Source organism: Monodon monoceros, unplaced genomic scaffold, assembly GCF_005190385.1.
Source record: "Monodon monoceros isolate NGI ecotype Baffin Bay Population unplaced genomic scaffold, NGI_Narwhal_1 Super_Scaffold_12, whole genome shotgun sequence".
NCBI classification, from domain to species: Eukaryota; Metazoa; Chordata; class Mammalia; order Artiodactyla; family Monodontidae; genus Monodon; species Monodon monoceros.
This window is the reverse complement of record NW_021703768.1, coordinates 168,217,767-168,240,084: the sequence shown is the minus strand read 5'-3', so window position 1 is coordinate 168,240,084 and position 22,318 is coordinate 168,217,767. Positions and strand designations below refer to the sequence as shown.

The window sequence follows — 22,318 nt, the reverse complement described above, 5'->3', positions numbered from 1 at the left end:
AAACAAGAAAAATGGTGAAGTCTAACCTCTGGCTATTGTTATGAGCAGTAACTCTAATGAAAGTAAAGAGAATGTTGGGTCACACCTTCCTGCCAGAGCAAGGTCAGATTTCTATAGATCTGAGCTTTGGCCACCAGCCCACGAAGGGAAAAGTTATGTGGGGACAACAGAGTGCCTCTTAGGCCTCTGGTCACCGGGAAGGTAATCCACATGACATGCGGGCGGACGAACCAAGAAACTACTGATAGTGGGATGGGGTGTCGTGTCAGAAAGTTGCTTGCAGATGGGAACTGGTAGACGTCAACAGAGGCATGCTCCATGGGAACCAGGAAGACTGCCAGGGCCCACATGGTGTAGACAGAAGCCCAAGCGTGGGCTGGACCGATCCTCTGTGCCATAGTCCCGAGTGGAGTGTAGATCGCAGCTACGGCAAAACCGCGTAGGCGTCCCCCAAGGATGGCCACTGGGACTTTGGACTGGATGGAGAATTTCCATTTGAGAGCCAGCTCTGAACTTGCTGTGGGTTATTGAACAGAACTGCCCTGTGACTGAAGGACATGAAATCATCTTGAAAGTGAAATACAGTTTACCCTTGAACAACAGGGGGTTAGGGGCTGTGCAGTCGAAAATCTGCGTAGAACTTATAGTCTGCCCTCCGTAGCCGCAGTTATACATCGTGGATTCAACCAACCACGGATCGTGTCGTGCTACAGTATTTACTACTGAAAAAAATCCATGTATAAGTGGACCGGCAATTCAAACCCACAGTGTGCAAGGGTCAACTGGATTCACGATGTCTGTGAGGTTCTGAGGCTCAGGACCAGCTCTTTGGAATAAGTTGGGACAACACGCACCTTCCACTGCTCCTTACAGAGAAACCAAGGCTCAACTGCAAAACAGTTTTATTTGTTAAATTATCAAACGGGATTATCATACAAAACAATAACTATATGGCTAGGCTAAGTGTATAAAGTGCTCAAGTTTCCAGAACATCATATGTGGGTCACTGCAGGTCCACCCCCTCTCCCCACCCCAAACAAGGGGCACAGGACGTGCTTCCTTCCCCATGGTGTGCAGGAAGGTCCCCACTCCGGTTAGGGACACAGCCTGCATGTGGATTCACGGCTCGTCGTGGCCCGAAAGGAGCAGGCTCCTTAGCTCTCCCTGAGTTTCCCCACCAGTGGCCTCCTCAGGATTGAAATACCACTGGCTGGTGGCCTTGGGGCCCTGGGCCTTTTCCCAGGCCTCCTGGTTGATTAAGGCTGCCTCTTTACTCGCCTCGGCGGAGAGTTCCAGAACCTGGGTAAAGCTCCTGTGGAAACAAGACGATGATGAAAGCTTTTCACCCTCTGTGCCCGAGCACCTTCGCAGCTGCCATGTCGGGGGGCGGGGGCGGGGGGAGGTTCAGGGTGACCCTCCTCAGGCTCGTGGGAAAGCGGCAGTGAATAAGTTTTTTCTGAACAGAACTCAAACAGGGAAGCCCTGAGAGCAGGACCGGGCAGGTGTGAAAGAAAAGAGTTGTTTACTCGACAACTATTTAGGGAGTATCAACACTTGACAGGAACCATCCTAAGAGCGGGAGGCAGAGCCATGAACGGGGAGCTCCCCCAGCAACCACACAAGATAAACGGCAGCGGGGAGATCAGCACAGAACGAGCGTGCTTCCCCGCTCCCTCCCGTGACCCCGGCCATCTAGAACACTTTGGCGTGTCTGATTCAGTCCCGGGACACAGAGTGATGAGGGAGATGCCACAGCAGGTGGCGTTTATCATGAGTCCTTCAAACCTCTCAGGCACCTCGGGAAGTACATCTGGCATCGTAAGGGAGAAGAAGACTAGATTCTTTTTTAGAAGAGGTGGAAGAAAGCCTCATGGTTAGAAATGTCCTGGAGGAGAGAAGGGGACCGGGTGGCTTTCGGGGGCTGGACATGGGCTGAGTGGACCTGGGCACTGGTTACACAAGGGTGCCCGGTAGTGAAAGCCACTGAGCTGTACCGTTACAATCTGTGGCTTTTCTATATGTACTTATACATCAATAAGAAGTTCCTGGGAATTCCCTGGCAGTCCAGTGGTTGGAACTCTGTGCTTTCACTGCCGTGGCCCGGGTTTGATCCCTGGCTGGGGAACTAAGACCTCACGAGCCACACAGAGCATCAAAAAACTGTCTGAGGGCCCCTGAACTGCTGTGTTACCCCAAGGAAGTGATCGCCCCTTTCTATTTTGGATGCTCAAGAACGAGCACAGGAGTTTTGGTTGGGTTGAAGGCATCTTGCCCATTCCCCTCTCCCTGCCTCGCTGGACCCTCGTACCCTCAGCCCCTGCAAACACCAGAGCTGCCCACCCTCCGGAACACAGCACACCTTCCACAGGGCAGCCGCCAACAGCCCATCTCTGCCCGACAAGGAGATGTGGGGAGAGGAGTACTATCTTTTTTAAAAAGTATTTTCTGTAATACCTTTGGAGCTCCAGATCCTTCTTTTGGGTCATTTCCTTGAGTTCCCTCAGCAGGTCCAAGGCCTTCGCGTTTTCTTCCGAGCTGCTGATGCCAAGTTCTCCCAGCAGATGGCATGTGGTCGTCAATTCCCCCTGCAACTTGTCTGGAGGGGAAAAGGCGGTGTCAGCCATGGTTTCAAGGTGCCCCAAGCAATGGATGCACGAGCTGGCTGGCTGACTGTATTTTTCTCCTTTTGCTGGAATGCTCTCATGTTATGCAGGAATTGTGATGAGCTCGAAGGCAGAAAGGGTCGTGAAGGAAGATATTCGTGCACTGGTACTGCCTCTGTGCCCCTTTGCCTGAGATCACGGGGCTCTGAGATGGCGGGCCATGTGTGTCTGCCATCTAGGCAGTCATCGGAACATACCTGGAATGGTGCACTGGTGTCCTCAACAGAAGCAAATCCAGAAGACAGAGAAGATCTGGTCTAGGAGTAACTTAAGAACAAACCCATAGTTCCCACTCCCGGTTCCCAGCACTTCTGCCCCCAACGCCCCCCCAGCAGAGAGCCGCCTGCAACAGCGCTGGGTCCCCCCTGCTCTAACAAAACTAGCATCTCTCCGAGTCCAGCACATGTCCCAGCTGTAAATTATAACACTTGGGGAACCTTATAAGTGTTCTTACAAACACATATCTTCTTTGCCAGGGGACTGAACTGTGTCCTCCCAAAAAGACATGTTCAGGTCCTAATCTCAAGTACCTGTGAACATGACCTAACTGGAAATGAGGTTTTTGTAGATGTAACGGAGTTAGAATGAGGTCATTAGGGAGGGGCCTAATCCAATAACTGGTGTCCTTCTAAGAAAAGGGCAGTTTAGACACAGAGGCGCTCAGAAACAAGGCCATGTGAAGACAGAGGCAGCAGCACAACACTGTAAATCAACTACACTGCAATAAAAATTTAAAAAAACAATACCAAAATAAAATAAAGCTTGGTGACTTCCCTGGTGGTCCAGTGGTTAAGAATGCTCCTTCCAATGAAGGGGACGCAGATTCGATCCCTGGATCCCACGTACCGCAGGGCAACTAAGCCCGCACGCCGCAGCTACGGAGCACACAAGCCACGACTAGAGAGCTACAACTACAGAGCCCACACACTCTGGAGCCTGCACGCCGCAATGAAGAGCCCACGCGCTGCTACGAAAAGATCCCGTGTGCCACAACTAAGACCCGATGTGGCCAAAAATAAATAAATAAATATTTTTAAAAAGCTTAATTAAAAAAAAAAAAAAAAAAAAAACAGAGTCAGAGTCTGAAGGAATTCTCCATGAGCCAAGACTGCCAGAACACTAAAAGCCAGGGGATGCATTCTCCCCTAGAGCCTCCAGAAGAATCCAACCCCAATGACACCTTGATTTCGGACTTCTAGTCCGCTAAACTGGGAGGGAATAAATTTCTGTTGTTTTAGGCCACCTGATTTGTGGTATTTTGTTACAGAAGCCCTAGGAAACTCAAACAGTCCCCAATCCCAACTCCTGGCAACTATCTAGGGCATTTATCAGAGATGGAGACCAAGAGATATAGACGTGCAGTTGGTTGCCATAATTATAAAATTAGAAACCCGGACACAGATGATGGTTCAACATGGCTCATTTTTCAAGGTCCCGTTTCATACATATACTATTTCACATTGGAAAAGGCTTGATTTTACATCAGTAAAATCAAGCTAAACACGTCCAGGTGGCTCATGAGAACTTTGCTTAGAAATAACCAAACTCAAAAAAAAAAAAAAAAAAAAAAAAAGAAAAAACCAAACTCTATGTCATATGACCCAGCAATCCCACTCCTGGGCATATATCTGGACAAAACTCTAATTCAGAAAGATACACGCACCCTTATCTTCATAGCAGCACTATTCACAATAGCCAAGACACGGAAGCAACCTAAGTGTCCACGGACAGATGAATGGATAAAGACGATGTGGCACCTATATACAATGGAATACTACTCAGCCATAAGAAAGAATGAAATAATGCCATTTGCAGCAACACAGATGGACCTAGGGATTATCATAGTAAGTGCGGTAAGCCGGAAAAAGACAAGTATCATATGACATCACTTACATGTGGAATCTAAAATATGACATAAATGAACTTATCTACGAAACAGAAACAGACTCACAGACGCAGAGAACAGACCTGTGGTTGCCAAGGGGCAGCGGGGGGGATGGAGTGGGAGGCTGGGGTTAGCAGATGCAAACTAGTATCTATAGGATGGATAAACAACAAGGACCCACTATATAGCACAGGGAACTATATTCAATATCTCGTGATAAACCATAATGGAAAAGAATACGAAAAAAAGAATGTCTATATGTGTATAACTAAGTCACTTTGCAGTATAGCAGAAACTACCACAACATTGTATTGATAAATCAACTATACTTCAGAGAAAGAACGGGAGGAAGGGAGGGTGGGGTACAGGAGACAGGGAGGGAGGGAGCGGGGAGAGGGAGGCAGGGAGGGAGGGAGAGGGAGGACCAAACTGTAGGGCAGCTGAAAACTTGTTTGGGGAAGATACTTGTTCTAAAGAGAATTTTAGGATAGAGGATGGCACTCTTCACACTTGCCGCCTTCTTCAAGTGAAGTATTAGGTGGGAACGCTATACAGGAAAGGGACCCTCTCAGCTCTGCTTAGAAGGCAGGACAGGGTTGGGGTCGGTGGCCCTGTTGTTCCCCAGCCACCAAAGCACCTTTGTAGAGACTGCAGGCTCCCCAGGACACCTTTCAGCAGGACGGAAAATCACTGCAGGGGTCCTACAGACCTAGGTTCAAATCCCAACACAGTCCTTACTCAGGGCATGCATGACCCCACACAAACCGCAGCCTTGCTGGCCCCCTGCGTCCTCTGCCATTTGATGGGGTACGCGCCATCTACCTGAGAGGAGGCCTATGACCTGACACGAACGGATAAAGGTGCCCAGGACACAGGAGATGCCAGCATGCGTCCCACCCCTTGCCGGGCAGTTGCCCCGTTTCCTACCTAAGAAGCACTGCCCGTCTCCGTCCAGGTGGACCGATCTCACGGGCAGTTCATGCCTCGTGGTGTCCAGGGCCGTCGCAAATGTCTTGTATCGTTCCTTAAAGCAGCTGGCCATGGCCTCACAGGGGCTCAGCATCTCGATCTGCAGGCAGAAGGGGAAGGAGCCTGTGGGACGAGGCCCTGCACTCACCTCGCCAGTTTGCCAGACAGCACCTGTGAGTTAAGACACAGCACTGTTCTGCCAGGTCTCCCAGAGAAACTTCTAAGGGTGCAGCGGGCTCTCCCCTCACTCCCAGGTGCCCCGAAGATGGCCCGGCCAGTAGCAAGGTGGCCTGGGTCTCCTCACCAGGAACACGTGTCCGCCTTCCAGCTTGTTCCAGGGCTGGGCCCTCCTGCTTCAGAGCACTGAGCTGACATGCCTGCCCCCCACCAAGGCCATGCCCGGCAGCCCCCTTTTCCCTTGTACATGCCGTCTGGGGGTTGTAAGGATTCATTTGTTTGACTGTCTTTCCCTTCCCTTCTATCGTGAGTTCCACGAGGATAGGGACCCTGTTCTCAGCTCAGGGCCGGGCTGCTGGGCACACTCATGTGTACATGCTGGGTGTTATGGGCTGAATTGTGTCCCCACAAATTCCTCTGTTGACATCCCAACCCCCAGCACCTCAGAATGTGACCTGATTTGGAGACTTTACAGAGGTAATTCAGTTAAGGTGGGGTCATTAAGCTGGGCCTTGATCAGTATGACAGGTGTCCTTACAAAAGGGGGAAATGTGGAGACAGACACTCAGAGGGAGAGAGCCAGGTGACGAGACACAGGGAGAAGATGCCATCGACAAGCCAAGGAGAGAAGCTGGGACACAGCCTTCTCTCGTGGCCCTCGGAAGGAACCAACCCTGCAGACACCTTGATCTCAGACCTTCAGCCTCCAGAACTGAAAGAAAATACATGTCAATTGTTTAAGCCGCCGCGCACTCTGTGGTCCTTTGTTATGGCGGCCCCAGGATACATACTTACTGGGTGAGGAGCCCCATTCCCTGATCGGCCCTTTCTCGGTTCCCACGATTCGTTGTGACCTTCCCTAGCATGGACACTCCCGTCCCAGCACTGACCACACAGCACCAAGCCCAAGTCTCCCACCAGCACCCTGGCCCAAATGGGCAGGTCTGGAGTACATCTGTGTCACTGGGCACAAGTCTCAGGATACAAGTCACCAGAATACATGCCCATGTGTATTGAAGGGACAGAGGCCTCTTGCTGGTTGGTTCTGACATTACCGCCTTGTCCTCTGATAAACCGTCACGTAGCAACACCCAGTGGTGTCAAAAGCCGGGCACAGAGTCAGAGCCAGGCGAGGAGCGACGCTCACAATAAAGGCTCCCTCCAACCACCCCACCACCACCCCCGTGGGACAATGCTGCCAGGATGCGCCTCTTGGAGGCTGTGGTCACCCCTGACCTGCGCATCCAGGACGTCTGCCAGCTCCCGCTTCCTCTGACAGAGGAGAAATTGGCGCTTCAGCTCGTGAGCTTTTTTCTGGAGCCTCTCCTTCTCTTTGCACATTATTAATAAATTCTTTTCTGCCTTTTCTTCGAATGCAGCAAGACCACTTTCCATCTGGGAAATGCAAAACAAAAGCTCAGGCCAGAGGCGACCTCACCTCCGCGGCTGACAGTGGCCGCCCTTCCACCCACGACACGCGTGCAGGAGGCTCCGTCCTCACCTTCAAGGTCAGCAGAGTCAGGAGTAGTGTTTGGGATTCCATCATTTCCATCGCTTCGGAGAGATCCTTCAGGAGAAGAAAATGACACTGCTGGTTCCCCGTGAACTGGTATAAAGCCAGCTCTCTTCCCGGGGAGGGGCAGAATCCTAACCTGTCTGTACTTTTTTTCAATCAGTAATTGAACAATTCTAGACTGTGTATCGACTCGTTTCTATTTGCTCATTTAGTCTTTCGAGTCCTCTGTGAAAAGGAAGGTGGTTTGGTCCCTTCCTGCAAGCTGGTCTGTCAAGCGTGAGCTGAAGGGCACCCACCAACTTGTTGCCTTGCCAGAACCAGGACTTGGGGTTCCCACCTGGGTGAGACCACAGCCTGGCCACCCTCCCTGCCGTGAACAGGGCCTGGCCTAGTGCCTTCCCTAGCGTGGCACTGGCAAACAAGGCCTCAGTCTCATTTTTCACATGATCCTGCATTTGTATCCCCTCCTGTACATGTAGCTGGGGAAACTGAAACCGCAAATCCTCTAAGGATGGGTAAGGTTTTTGTTCTAAAAGGCACAGCTGGCTTGTTTATTCTTGGAGTCCCCAGGTTTCGAGGGGCACGTGGCACAGGGCAGATTTAGCCAACCTGCTATAGTGGCTTCCCTCTCATTTCAGAGACTTACTGGGCTCTTTTTCCTCAAGGCAGAAAATGATGATGACTCGGCTTTCTTTGACATTGTTTTTTCTAACTGTGGAGTCTTTCGGACCACACTTTTGTCTAAGATCAAGAAAAGCGTTTTATCCATAATTTGAAAAGATACATGCACCCCTGTGTTCACAGCAGCATTATTTACAACAGCCAAGACACGGAAGCAACCTAGAGGTCCATCAACAGATGAACGGGTAAAGATGATGTGGCACATATACACAACAGAATATTACTCAGCCATATAGAAGAATGAAATAATGCCATTTGCAGCAACATGGATGGACCTAGAGATTGTCATACTGAGTGAAGTAAGCGAGACAGAGAAAGACAAATACCATATGATATCACTTACATGTGGAATCTTAAAAAAAAATGATACAAATGAACTTATACAAAACAGAAACAGACCTACAGACACTGAAAACAAACACTTATGGTTACCAAAGGGGAGGGGGGGATAAATTAGGAGGTTGGGGTTAACATAGACACACTACTGTATATAAAATAGATAACCAACAAGGACCTACTGTATAGCACAGGGAACTATACTCAATATTTTGTAATAACCTATAAGGGAAAAGAATCTGAAAAAGAATAGATATATATATATGTATAACTGAATCAATTTGCTGTACACCTGAAACTAATACAACATTGTAAATCAACTATGCTTCAATTTTTAAAAAAAAGTGTTTTTTAAGGTGAGAAGAGCATATTTTGGGAGCCCTCAGACATGCATTGCAACCCCCAGCTGGGGAAAGGACAGGTACAGCCAATGACTTACCATTAATGGCCGAGAGATCCAGGTCAGGTGGGGCAGTGCCATGCCCTTCCAGCAAGGTCGACTGCAGGTCACCTTTGCCAGTTCCACTGCTGTCTGTGGGCCCAATGAGAATCCCCAGAAGTCAGCACAGTCAGCAAGATACTCTATACTTACGGCCGGGAGCAGCTAACTTTTCTGTACAATATCACCCGCTTCCAAAAACTCAGTTTCTTACGAGGGAGCAGTAGAGAAGGCTGAAAAACCTCTGGAAATTCCCACCCATCAACTTGAATATATTTTAAAGTAGAACTAAAAAAGAGATGCAGTCTTTATAACTGAAAGATACAAATAAGCCTTTCTGCTCAGTTTAAATACAAGATGCTGTGTACAAATGAACTTATTTACAAAACAGAAACAGACCCAGAGGCATAGAAAACAAATTTATGGTTACCAAAGGGGAAGGGGGGGGAAAATTAGGAGTTTGGGATTAACATATACACACCACTATGTATAAAACAGATAAACAAGGACCTACTGTATAGCATAGGGAACTCTACTCAATGTTTTGTAATAACCCATAAAGGAAAAGAATCTGAAAAATATATGTGTGTGTGTGTGTGTGTGTGTGTGTGTGTGTGTGTATGTGTGTATAAAATATATATATGTATGTATAACTGAACCACTCTGTTGTATACCTGAAACTAACACAACACTGTAAATCAACTATACTTCATATAAAAAATAAAAAAATAAAAGATGCTGTGTTCAGGGTATAAGAATCTAATAACACATGATATACTTGTTCTGCCCTCTGCTCTTTTTTTTTTTTTTTTTGCAGTACGCGGGCCTCTCGCTGCTGTGGCCTCTCCCGCCTGTGGGCTCCGGATGCGCAGGCCCAGCGGCCATGGCTCACGGGCCCAGCCGCCCCGCGGCATGTGGGATCCTCCCGGACCAGGGCACGAACCCGCGTCCCCTGCATCGGCAGGCGGATTCTCAATCACTGTGCCACCAGGGAAGTCCTGAGAACCCTGATTTTTAAATGTGGCAGGCCCAGTTTTTGACCCCTCTGGCCATGCCAGCTTTCCCAGCTTCACACATGGCCTTCAACCCAACTGCATGAGAAAAGACTAGAAGGCCGGCTCCAGCTCCATGTGCTTGCTTCTCAATCGTGCCTGGGTCAAGGAACAGCACAATTTCTGACAAACATCCAAGCCAAGATCAGCGAGCTCTAGCATGCAGGCCAGATCCGGCCCACTTCCTGTGTTTGTAAATAACTGGGACACAGACACGCCCATTTGTGTGCACACTGTCTGTGGCTGCTTTCACGCTGCGATAAGGCAGAGTTAAGTTTCTATGACAGAGAGCCCCTGGCCCGCGAAGCCTAAAATATTAACCACTGGCTCACAAAAGTTTTGCTGACCCTTGATCTGAACAATAAAGCAGGAAATCTAACCTGTAAAAGAACATACTTAGTATTCCACTATGGGACGCAAAGCTGTCACCATCCTGAATGAGGGTTTGCAGGCCGAGAAACAATTTTGCTTTCTGTGACTCGCTCTTATGCAAAAGAAGAGCTGCCCACCACTGCTGGTGAAGCAGGCACCGGAGGAGTTGGGTGAAGTACTACTCTGGAGAGGAGCCTTCCCAGACTTCTAGAATGAGCACACTGACTAGGACTGAAGAGCAAATATACCAACACAGACGGTCTGAGTGGTGGATCATAAGTGAGTTTCCGCCCTTCTGGGCTACATTCTCCAATTTTGTTTAATAACAAACGCATATCATGTCTACAACCAGAAAAACTGAAAGTTTTTCATATCACTTTGGTGAAAGCTTCTAGTAGAAGGGGTATGGGGAGACCATTATGAGGAAGACCCAACCCAAGGTAGTGAGAGGCAGGAAAATGAGGTCTCATACCCTCTCTGAAAGTCCTGCTCTCAGAGCTCTGGTGGGGAAACAGTCACATGATCAAGGAACTGGTGCCCCAAGGGAGCACCATGATGCCAATGTGGCTCTTCTCTGGGGTCATATAGAAAGGAAATGACTCCCCCCCATTCCCCTGCCAACCCCCTTCAGATCTTCGTATGCCCCAAATCTGTCTTTATGCTGAAACTCTCTGCCAAGCTCCTTTTCCTCATACTTTCCAGAAAGGAAAGGGCGTCTTAAACTTGCATACTTAAAAACAAAATTCACCACCACGCTCATCACTTCCTAAGCCTCAGTGCTGTTTCACCCTCCTTCCATCTTTACGTACCTTTGCTCTTCTGGAGTGGGTTGGGTTTTCTTCCACCTTCAAGCATCTTCCCACTGGCCTTTAACGCATCTGCTGCAGGAGGCTGTTAGGGGAATATATGACATTCAGGGGACAAGACACTTTCCTTCCACGAGAAGGGGCCCCTCTGCAGTTTGCAAGGTCTGCATCTGCTCTTACCTTGAGACAAGGGATAGATTCAAGGAGTCCTGACATTTAATTGCATACATACGGGATGAACTAATTTTGTCAGAAGGATACCCTCACATGCGTAGAACATAGGAAACCACCAAAATGTTTGCTGGTGATGATCTCTGACATGGCAGATTACAGATGACTGATTTTCTGCATAATTTTTAGTACTGGCCAGTTTAGGAAAGAGAACATATTACTTCGGTTGTCAGAAAAAACAAAGCTTTTGGACAGGTATTAATCTTCAAAACTTATTTAAAAAGCAAGCAGTGCATGGAGCTAGCAAGCCATTACAACAATATAAAAGCAAAAAGAGGGAATTCCCTAGTGGTCCAGTAGTGAGGACTCGGCACTTTCACTGCCAAGGCCCAGGTTCAATCCCCGGTCAGCGAACTATGATCCCACCACAAGCCACGTGGCGCGGCCAAAAAATAAAATTTAAAAAAGCAAAAAAAAGACCTTATAAAGAGTGAGAATATTTTGATGTACAGACACCACTCCTATTCAACCTCCCATTGGAAGTCTAGGAATAAGAAATAAAAGGCAAACAGGTTACAAAAGAAGAAATAAAACTCTCTTCTTGCAGACATGACTCTTCACATAGAAAATCTCAAAACATACTAAAAAACACTACTAAAACTAACATGTTTAGCAAGGTTGCAGGATACAGGGTCAATATAAAAAGATATTTCTAGCAATGAACAACTTTGGAAATTGAAATTAAAAGACAGCACCATGGGACTTCCCTGGTAGTCCAGTGGATAAGACTCTGAGCTCCCAATGCAGGGGACCCAGGTTCGATCCCTGGTCGGGGAACTAGATCCCACACACGTGCCTCAACTAAGAGTTCACATGCCGCAACTAAGAGTTCGCATGCCGCACCTAAGAAGTCTGCATGCCACAAGTAAGAAATCTGCACGCCGCAACTAAAAGTCCTCATGCCACAACTAAAGATCCCACGTGCCACACGAAGATCCTGCATGCCGCAACTAGGACCTGGAGCAGCCTAAATAAATAAATGTTAAAAAAAAAAAAAAAAGACAGTACCATGTAAAAGTTCTGAGCAAAGAAAAAAAATTTGTAACTCTGTGCGGTGACGCATGTTAACTAGACTTACTGTGATGATCATTTTGCAATACTTGCAAAGATTGAATCATTATGTTGTACCTCTAAAACTAGTATTGGGACTTCCCTGGTGGTATAGTGGTTAAGAATCCACCTGCCAATGCAGGGGACATGGGTTTGATCCCTGGTCTGGGAAGATCCCGCATGCCGCAGAGCAACTACGCCCATATGCCACAACTACTGAGCCTGTGCTCTAGAGCCCGTGAGCCACAACTACTGAAGCCCGAGTGCCTAGAGCCAGTGCTCGGTAACAAGAGAAGCCACCGCAATGAGAAGCTCAAGCACGACATCGGAGTGTAGCCCACACTCCCCACAACTAGAGAAAGCCTGCACACAGCAACGAAGACCCCATGCAGCCAAAAATAAAAAATAAATAAATAAAATTAAAACTAATATAATGTTATATGTGAATTATTTCTAAACAAATAAAATTTCTTCAAGAAAGAAAGAAAGAAAAGACAAGATAGTACCTTGCATAATAGCACGAAAAACACACCAAATACTTAGGTGTAAACCTAAGCAAACATGGGGAAGGTCTGTATGCTGGAAATCACAAAAACACTGATGAAAAAAATCTAAGACCAAATAAAGGGAGAGGTATACCATGTTCATGGATTGAAAGACTTGGGTGTTTTTAGGATGTTATTCTCCCTGAGCTAATGCATAGATTCAATACAATTAAAATCCCCGAAGTTTTGGTAGGAAATGGCAAGCTAAGGCTAAAATTCATATGGAAAGGCAAAGGAACTAGAAGAGTCGGTTTTGGAAAAGAACAGAGTGGGAAAATTCACACAACCCAATTTTAAGACTTACTATAATACAAAGCTAAAGTAACCTGGGCAGTATGGAAATGGACTAAAGATAGACATGTAGAACAACGGAAAAGAATAGAGTCCAGAAATGATGCATACATATTTAGTCAATTGCTTTCCAACAGAGGTGATGAGACAATAAAACAGGGAAAGGAAAGTCATTTCAACAAATGGTGTTGGAACAAGAGGACATCCATACACTTAAAAACGAACTTTAATTCCATCATCACACCAGATACAAAAATTAATTCAAAATGGACCACAGACCTAAACTCATATAGAAGAGAACATGGGAGAAAATCTTTATGGTCTTGGGTAAGGCAAAGATTTCTTAGAGAAGAAACCAAAAGCACATTTCATAAAAGCAGAAATCGATAAATTGGACCTCATCAAAATCGAGAACTTCTGCTCCTCACCAGACACTTAAGAGAATGGAAAGCCAAGCCACACACTGGGAGAAAATATTTGCAAATCACCATAAAGAGTTGGTATCTAAGATATTGAAAGAGCCCTCAAAACTCAATAATGAGAAAACAAACAACCTCATTTTTTTTTAATGTGCAAAAGATTTGAAAGGACACATCACCAAAGATATAGGACTGGCCAATAAGCACATGAAAAGATGCTCAATATCATTAGTTGTTATGGAAATGCAGTTTAAAACCACAATGAGATACCACTTCATACCCACTAGAATGGTTTCAGTCCTAAAGTACTGACTCTCCTCTGTGGCTCATAGGAATGTAAAAAGTGGCAGCCACTTTGGATACCAGCTGGGCAGTTACTAACAAAGTCAAACAGACATTTACCCTACAATTCCCCTCCTGGGAGAAATGAAAACACATCCACACAGAATTCTGCACAGGAATGTTTAAGGTGGCTTTATTCATAATTGCCAAAATCGGGAAACAAACCAAATGTCCTTTGCCAGGGAGTGGCTGTGCACACTGTGGTCCATCCGTACAGTGGAATATTCTTCAGCCATCAGAAGGAACTAGCACTAACTGTAAAAGGCAACGACAGGGAGGGAGGGACCTTTATATGAAAGCAACCAGACTGCAAGAGTCTGCATCCTGGTGGCACCTTTTAAGTGAGCCTACTGCAAAGGCAAAGCTACAGGGACAGAAAACACATCATGGTTGCCTGGGGTGGGGAGGAGCTGGTTCCATGGGAGCACAAGGGGACTTTGGGGGGGGGGGGGGGGGGGCGGTGGTGACAGAGTGTTCTCTATCTTGACTGTGGTGGGTCTGTGACTGGATGTGTTTTTCAAAACTCAGAGAACTGTACGCTGAAGAGTGACACTTCCTCTATGTAAATTACACCTTAATTTAAAAGATGAAAAAAAAAAGAAAACGGAGAAGCTCTTAAAGATCTAAAATACTAGAACATGCAAACACAGGGGGGTACTGTAACCAAGTTTGCCAGGCAACGTTAAAATTATGAAGTGTGGACTAGTATTCTCTGTTGAAAATCATTTCAATACTGTAAACCACAGACTCTGGGTAAGGATGTGTCAATGTAGGTTCATCGATTGTAAATATGCCCCACTCTGCTGCGGGATGTTGACAACAGCGAAGCTACACATGTGAGGGGGCGGACAGGGGTGTGTATGAGAAATCTCTGTACTTTCCACTCAATTTTGCTTTGAACCTAAAACTGCTCTAAAAAAATTAAGTCCATTAAAAAATAAATCACTCCAAGAAGCCTATCAGTTTGCATAAAGGTATCCTTTTTCTTCAAGCCAAATCTTAAGCCACATTAACCTGCCATTCACCCTACCAGAGTAAAAGAAAGGCAGCAGAAATTAATATTTAACTAAACTTTATCATAAACAAAGATTTGGAAAATGGAATGACACAACCTTCACCACGCTATCCGTGCATACACACTGAAACAAAATGTCACTGGGTAATCTAATGATTATTTTCATTAAACATCACACAAAACAGGTTCCCAAGTTGTTAAGTGTTTCAGGCCATCATTTTCAATGGTTTCATGGTTTTTGTGGTGTGGCTAGTTCACTGAACTCTTCCTGTAACACTGGGTGATTCAGCCATGTCTTTCTTCCCCTAAAACCCTTTCTCTAAAACCCTACGGGTATTTTTTACAATACCAGCCAAGGCCGGGTAACCACGTGCCAGGCATTAGACAGAACTGTTTCAGGACAGAATCCAGAAAGGAATTACCGGGTTGAGAGACAGGAATAATTTTATGATTCACCAGAGATCATGGCTTTGCAAAAGAGATTCTCAAAGTGATCAGCCACCCATGACAGAGATCCCTGCCTTGGCACGAAGGGCATGACAGCCCCAAAGGCAACCGGACCAAGTCCCCAAAATGCTTCTTTCAGGACCAGGCTGTGCCTGGCCGGTGTGACTTGTCTCAGAATTCCAAGTTCGTCAGAACTCTGTTCAGAACTGTTTCAAACGTACATTGTATGTTACCTTTTTGGTGGTTTTCTTCTCATACTGCAAGTACCGGGACTCAACCACTCTTCCACCTGTGGGGACACACTGTTGGTTTATAATAAAACTATGACATGGACTGTGAGGACCCACCATGCACCTAGGATGCCCGCCCCCCACCCCGAGAGCCGGGTGCTATCAGCCCTCCCCACTCAGCCTCAAGCATGTATGGGACACCTACTATATGCAAGAACATATATGGAGGGAGTTCCTTGGTGGTGCAGCGGTTAAGAATCCGCCTACCAATGCAGGGGACACAGGTTCGATCCCTCGTCTGGGAAGATCCCACATGCCGCGGAGCAACTAAGCCCATGCGCCACAACTACTGAGCCTGTGCTCTAGAACCCACGAGCCACAACTACTGAGCCCTCGTGCCACAACTACTGAAGCCCGCACACCTAGAGCCCGTGCTCCACAACAAGAGAAGCCACCGCAATGAGAAGCCCACGCACTGCAACGAAGAGTAGCCCCTGCTCGCCACAACTAGAGAAAGCCCACGCACAGCAACAAAGACCCAGCACAGCCAAAAATAAATTAAAATAAGTAAATAATAAATTCTCTTTTAAAAGCTTTTTAAAAAGAACATATATGGAACACCTACTGTATGCAAGAACATTTATAGGATACCTGCTGTATACAAGCACCAGGGCTAGAAGCGGAGACACAGAGACCCACAGGAGCTATGATCAAGGAAGATCAGGAATATGTGCCAAAGTTCAAAACAGAAAGTGGACTCAGGGGCAGGGCAGGGAAAGGAAGAAAGATCTTCCAAAGGTGGCCACCTGCTCTCCTCCTCTTCCCTCCCCAACTCACTCCCTGTGGTCATGACCCCAACTGCCCTTCCCCCACAAGCCCATCTATGACCCACTCATGGTACTGCCTTTCAAACCCCCCACCCCCCTCACCTAGCTCAGGACCACTCTCCTGAGACACACTAGGCACTGACGCTCTTCTCGGACACGGCTGTATCCCTTGGTGACAGCCCAGCCCCAGGTGCCCTTCCATCCTGATCCTGGGGCGCTGAAGGTGTGTGAAGGAGACACATGTGTCCCCCCAACCTCCAGGGGCTCTCGCTGCAGTCCCTGTGATCATCCACAGTCCTCTGTTCTGATCCCCCACCCCCTCTCCCAGACCCTCCTGCCCACTTCCTACACCGGGCCATCCCTCTGGTCAGCTGGTAACCTGTTTCCTACTTCATTGGGAAGACAAAAGCAGCCCCAGGAGATCCTCCCACCTGGGCATCTAGCTGCCTCCCAACCTCAGGGCCATATCCTGGGCCCCCCATGTGGAGCGACCTCTGTGCTTTGGGGTAAAACCAACCCCCCAACTCTGGGTGCTAGAGCCCAGCCCTCACTCCATTAGGAAACTGCCCTGGCAACCCCTCTCCGCCTGCCCCACCCAGTATCACCCCACTTCCTCTCTCCAATGGTCACACTGTTCATCCCCCCTCCCCTCCCCTCCCCCACTTCTCTGCTCCCCTTTGCCATGGCGGATCCTCTTCTTCTCCTCTCTCCTTCCCTTGAATCCCCCCGCACCCCAGCCTGGCTCTCACAGTCACCACGGCACCAAAGAAGCTCCTTTCATCCAGACCACGGAGATCTCCCTGCTCTGATGCCCACCCACCCCTTCTCAGCCCTCGTTCTGAGCCAGCGGCAGCGCTGCACACAGTGCTCACTTGCACCCTCCTTTTTTTTTTTTTAAATTTAATTTATTTATTTATTTTTGTCTGCACTGGGTCTTCGTTGCTGCATGCAGGCTTTCTCTAGTTGCAGCGCGCGGGGGCCACTCCTCGCTGCGGTGCACGGGCTTCTCATTGCAGTGGCTTCTCCTGTTGTGGAGCACAGGCTCTAGGCGCACGGGCTCAGTAGTTGTGGGTCACGGGCTCTAGAGCGCAGGCTCAGTAGTTGTGGTGCACGGGCTTAGTTGCTCTGTGGCATATGGGCTCTTCCCGGACCAGGGCTTGAATCCGTGTCGACTGCATTGGCAGGTGGATTCTCAACCACTGCCACCAGGGAAGCCCTGCACCCTCCCTCTTGAGACACTCTGTCCTCCAGGCTGACTGGCTCTCTGGCAGCTGCAGCAGGCTGTCTTCCGGGTCCATTAGCTGGTGAAGGGTGAGTGCCTCCAGACACCTTGCAGGTCCCGTGTCACCTGTTCCTCCAACCAGCGGGCACATGCCACCCCTGCCGCCTTCACGACTCTGCTCGGCCCAGCCCCTCCCTTAGGCCAGAAGCTACCCCCATCCTGCTGTTTTATCCTCAGCAACTGTCACTGTCCAATACACCCTGTGTCTCCTTACGTCTCCTGATTCACCGCCTGTGTCCGGAGTGGCAAGCCCCCTGAGGGTAGGGATTCTTGTCTGTTTTGCTTGCTGCCACGTTCCACCACCTCGCAGGGAGGAGGTGCTCAGCAATGTGTCAAATGCATGAGTCTGCACTTTTCCTAGGTGCCCCCAGAGCTCAGGGGTCTCCCTTTTTGCTAGAGAGTGATGTGGTCAGTGTCACCTGCCTTGACAGTTCAGTCCCAAGACTGGGATTTCAACCATATTACCTTCATGCCCGAATTTGCATCTTTCTTTAGATGGGGGCTGCAGCCGCAAGCTTGAGTGGAAAAGAGGTACAACCACAGTTAACAGGCTGCCTGGAGCTGGACACGGAGGTGTTGGTTGCCCCGGGCGTGCCCCAGGCAGGGATGAGCCGTGCCTGCAGGGCAAGTGGCTCAGACATTCAGGCAGGAGGCACCTAAGGGTTGAGGCCAGGACCAGGCGGGGTCCAGGGGAGAGAATCGAGCCACACCTAGGGTCTGCCACTGGATGTCCAGTGAAGGATTGGGGCGAAGAACACCCCCAGTTCCAAGAGTGGGGAGACCATCCTGCATTGGGTCTTTCTAATACCATCAGCAAAGGGTAGGAAGGAGGCTCTGGGTTCCTTGCACAGTTGAAAAGCAGTTTCAAGTTTCTGGAAAATTAGAAGGCACCTGTTTGTTTTCAACAGTGGTAGATTTTCCACAGAAGCAATGTTACAATGAAGGATATAATTTGCGTCCAAGAACTAGACCCTGTGTAAATATAACAGATGTTACAGACCAGATCATCCAGCGATGCTGTGATGCTATAACATATAAACCTCCAGTCATTTGGAACTGGAATTCTGCTCCAGGTTCTCTGAGACCTGCACTAGTCCACAGGCATAAAAAAATACTTCATCATTAACAGAGGCTTGAGATCCAACGTGGGAGATCCTTGGGTCTACAGCCCCAAACTGGGCACTGCCAAGAGTCAAGGGGGGCTGTTGACAGTGACCCCGGATGCACAGGTAGACATCGGATGTGTGGGCACCCCCAAGGGTCTGACACGCTTACTGAGAAGAAACAGACTTTGATGTTTCCTAACGAATTCAGCTCACACTCTCCTCACCCGCACTTCCAAGTGATGACCCCCATGGCCGGAAGGGCCCACTGCCCTAGATGACCCCCACCAGGTCCTGCCACACCCCTGGTTGCAGGGCTGGGTAACCAGAGTTGGGGTCCCCAAAGGTGTGACTAGAAGCGGGTAAAGCCCCAGCTCCCCTGCTCTGGTCTGTTTTTCTCTTCTCCAAAAGCACTTACGGGGGGGGGAAAGAAAAAATCACTTTTTATTCCAGTGGATTCCATTTCAAAAGGTAGATTCCAATTTTACTCACCTTGTATTCTTCTTCCTCTCGTCTTAGCACCGCTAGGAGTACTGGGACCCCCTGCAGAAGGCTTCCTAAAAGAGGAAAACGGGGGTCTTGTTAATGCAGTTGGATAGAAAGCTCAGGGAAGCCAGCCAGGAACCTGGGCTTCCTCGGGACAGCCCAGTCCCAGCACCCACCACCCATGCCCATCTCTGCGAGGTGGGGCCACCTCCATGGCAGGAGGAAAACAGAGCCCCAGCCCCGTCACCTGGGGACAACACCTACGTGAGAAGAGCGAGCATTTTTGCCGAACTTCAAAGGTCTCGATCTCATTAATTTGTTGGGCGTTTGTGTGTCAGCTGTATACCACTGAGGATACGAGGTGAACGCAGACAAAGCTCCTTCCCTGAGAGGGATGACCAGCATTTTCCCATCAGGCAAAGCGTGAAGAGCGAGCACTCCAGACAGGTAAAGGGGTGGGGATTGGGGGTGAGTGACAAAGAACCATTTGCTCAGGCACATGAGGAAGGATATTTCCAGACAGGGATCACCAAGACCAAGGGCACAGGCGCAGAGCAGAATGATGCGGAAATTGGAACTGATCAGCCCTATGGCTTAGCTGGAGAAGACTGAATTTGAGGAGGGGGTGTGGGATGATACAAACATTCAGTCCCTCACAGCCTGGCAGACAGGAGGCACTTGATAAATATTTGTCAGACAAATAACCCAGGGGTGCTCACTTGAGGGCAATTCTGACCCTTAGTAGACATTTGGCAATGTGTGAAGACACCTGTGATTGTCACAACAGAGGGGGCTGCTATCGGCTCAGTGGGTAGAGACCAGGGATGCTGCTCAACACCCTACAAGGCACAGGACGGCCCCCATCACAGAGATGATCGCACCCCAGATGTCAACACTGTCAAGGTTGGGGGACCCCTGGCATGGTGAAAGAGTGATCGGGAGCGTGGGACGGACATCTGCTGCAAAACTCCTGTCAAGAAATAACAAACCCTGGGGCTTCCCTGGTAGTGCAGTGGTTGGGAATCTGCCTGCCAATGCAAGGGACATGGACGGGTTCGAGCCCTGGTCCAGGAAGATCCCACATGTCGCGGGGCAATGAAGCCCGTGCACCACAACTAACTAAGCCTGCGCTCTAGAGCCCGTGAGCCACAACTACTGAAGCCCGCGCACCTACAGTCCATGCTCCGCAACAAGAGAAGCCACTGCAGTGAGAAGCCTGCGCACGGCAATGAAGAGTAGCCCCTGCTCACCTCAACGAGAGAAAGCCTGCGCACAGCCACGAAGACCCGATGCAGCCAAAAATAAATAAAAAAGAAATAATGACCCTGAATATTATTAAGTCCTAAAAAGGAATGAAGTACTGATAATGCTGAAACGAATTAATCTCAAAAATGTTATCAATGCTGAAACGAATTAATCTCAAAAATGTTATCCTGAGTCAAACAAGCCAGGCACTAAGGCCACGTGGTGTGTGATTCCATGGATATGAAATGTCCAGAACAGGCAAATCCACAGAGACAGAAAGCAGACTGGTGGTTACCAGGAGCAGACTGAGGAGCATGAAGGATGGGGGGGGGACTGCAAATGGACACAGGTTTCCTTCTGGGCTGATGAAAATGTTCTAGAACTAGGTAGAGGTGGTGATTGCACAACGTTGTGAATGTCTTAATGCCATCGAATTGCTCGCTTTACAACGGTTCATTTGACGTGATGTGCATTTTGCCTCAATTTAAAAAAAGAATGAAGCCTGACATGATAGAGAAGAGGGTCCCGTGAAGTAGGAATCACTGACTAGTCAGCCGGTGGGTGTGAGAGAGTCGGGGATGCCTCCCAGGTGTCCAGTCTGGGCGAGCGGGATGCCAGGCAGGGGTCTGGGTGCTGTAAATCCTGCTGTCGTCACAAGATGGGCTCCACTGGAGACAGCAGTGGTGGCCCCTTGCTCAGCTCACTGCAGCCATCTTCTGTGTAGTGGTCTCTGGGGACTCCAACGTGAGACCCAGGCCACGCTGGGGGGGCACCTCCAAGCCACAGTGGGGAGAGGCAACTTAACAAATGCTGGCTGGGTGCCAGCTGCTCTACTCCCTCATGGAATCCTCCCCACCCTACAAATACCTGACTGTTAGCCTGCTTTTATCTTTGCTTTCCAGACAAGGACCCAAGGTTTATACAGATCACCCCTGGGGAGTCTCAGAGCTGGAAACAGACAGAGCAAGGATTCCCTCTGGGGTCTGAGCCAGGGCTCTGGAGCCAAACCAAACGGACTAAGGCCAAACCTGCAGGGACACGGGGTGGGGGAGGGGTGTCACTACATATATTCCAGCCTCAAGTACTTCCCCTTAACCTCGGAGAGGCTAACGTCAATCTCACAGTTAGGTCAAGGGGCTGTGGAGTAAACAAGCGATTTCAGATGGCCCACTAAATTTTAATTCGCACAGGCACAATAAACATTGGCAGAATGAACAAAGCCCAGGAATCACGCCAGGCACCAGGTCATTGTTCGACGTCTCCCTTGGGCAAATGACCTTCCCTCCCTAAGCCTCCATCATCTCCTTTGTAAATGGGGAGAATAGAAAAAAGCGTGTGGGAGAATGAAAGGAGATACTTCAGTGGTCCAGCAGTTATCCACTACAAAGCGGTAATCGTAATACCGACGGATCGCACTTAGGGGCCAGACACTATTCTAAACGCTCTTAAGCCTCACACTAGGCCTACAAAACTGAACGGCGGCGTCAACAATCCGGTTTCGCGACGGAGGAAAGCGAGGCACAGAGAGGTTAAGCCACTCGCCTGACATCGCCCCGGATCGAAACGGCTGACCAGGGACCCGAACTCGCCTTAAGGTCCTGAGCCCAAGCTCCCGAGCATGCGCAAGGCCGCATCCCACCTCCCAGAACTTGCGCATCCTCGGTGGTTCTTGGAGGAGTCAGATCCGGACTCACCCCAAGGACCCTCCCTCCCCAACTCTGCTGCCCCTCTGCCCCCAGCCCTCGACCAGGGCCCTCCAGCTGGCACCCATAAATCCAGACCCACGGTGCCTCGACTCACCCAGCACCACGCCCCGAGGTGTCCGCCATTTTCCCGCCTTCAACTCAAAGGCCGGCTCTTCAAGTCGAACCCCCCCGCCCCCGCCCCGACCAGGCCATATTGCGAAGCT

The 22,318-nt window shown here is 49.0% G+C and overlaps 1 protein-coding gene across 2 annotated transcripts; it reads right to left on the bottom strand.

The window, feature by feature from the left end:
* Nucleotides 1–882: 882 nt before the first annotated feature.
* HAUS8 (HAUS augmin like complex subunit 8) lies at nucleotides 883–22,305 on the bottom strand. 2 transcript variants are annotated; one of them, XM_029218953.1, is made up of 11 exons: nucleotides 22,210–22,305; nucleotides 19,171–19,235; nucleotides 15,470–15,525; nucleotides 10,900–10,981; nucleotides 8,667–8,759; nucleotides 7,857–7,951; nucleotides 7,196–7,261; nucleotides 6,931–7,089; nucleotides 5,476–5,617; nucleotides 2,455–2,596; nucleotides 883–1,312 (listed from the first exon to the last, which is right to left on the bottom strand). In XM_029218953.1, the coding sequence occupies exons 1-11, from the start codon at nucleotides 22,236–22,238 to the stop codon at nucleotides 1,120–1,122; spliced, it is 1,122 nt and encodes a 373-aa protein (XP_029074786.1). In that variant the 5' UTR covers nucleotides 22,239–22,305; the 3' UTR covers nucleotides 883–1,119. The 2 variants fall into 2 exon arrangements, with proteins under 2 accessions (XP_029074786.1, XP_029074785.1); XM_029218952.1 differs by having other exon boundaries at nucleotides 891–1,312; nucleotides 15,458–15,525.
* Between the last annotated feature and the right edge of the window lie 13 nt (nucleotides 22,306–22,318).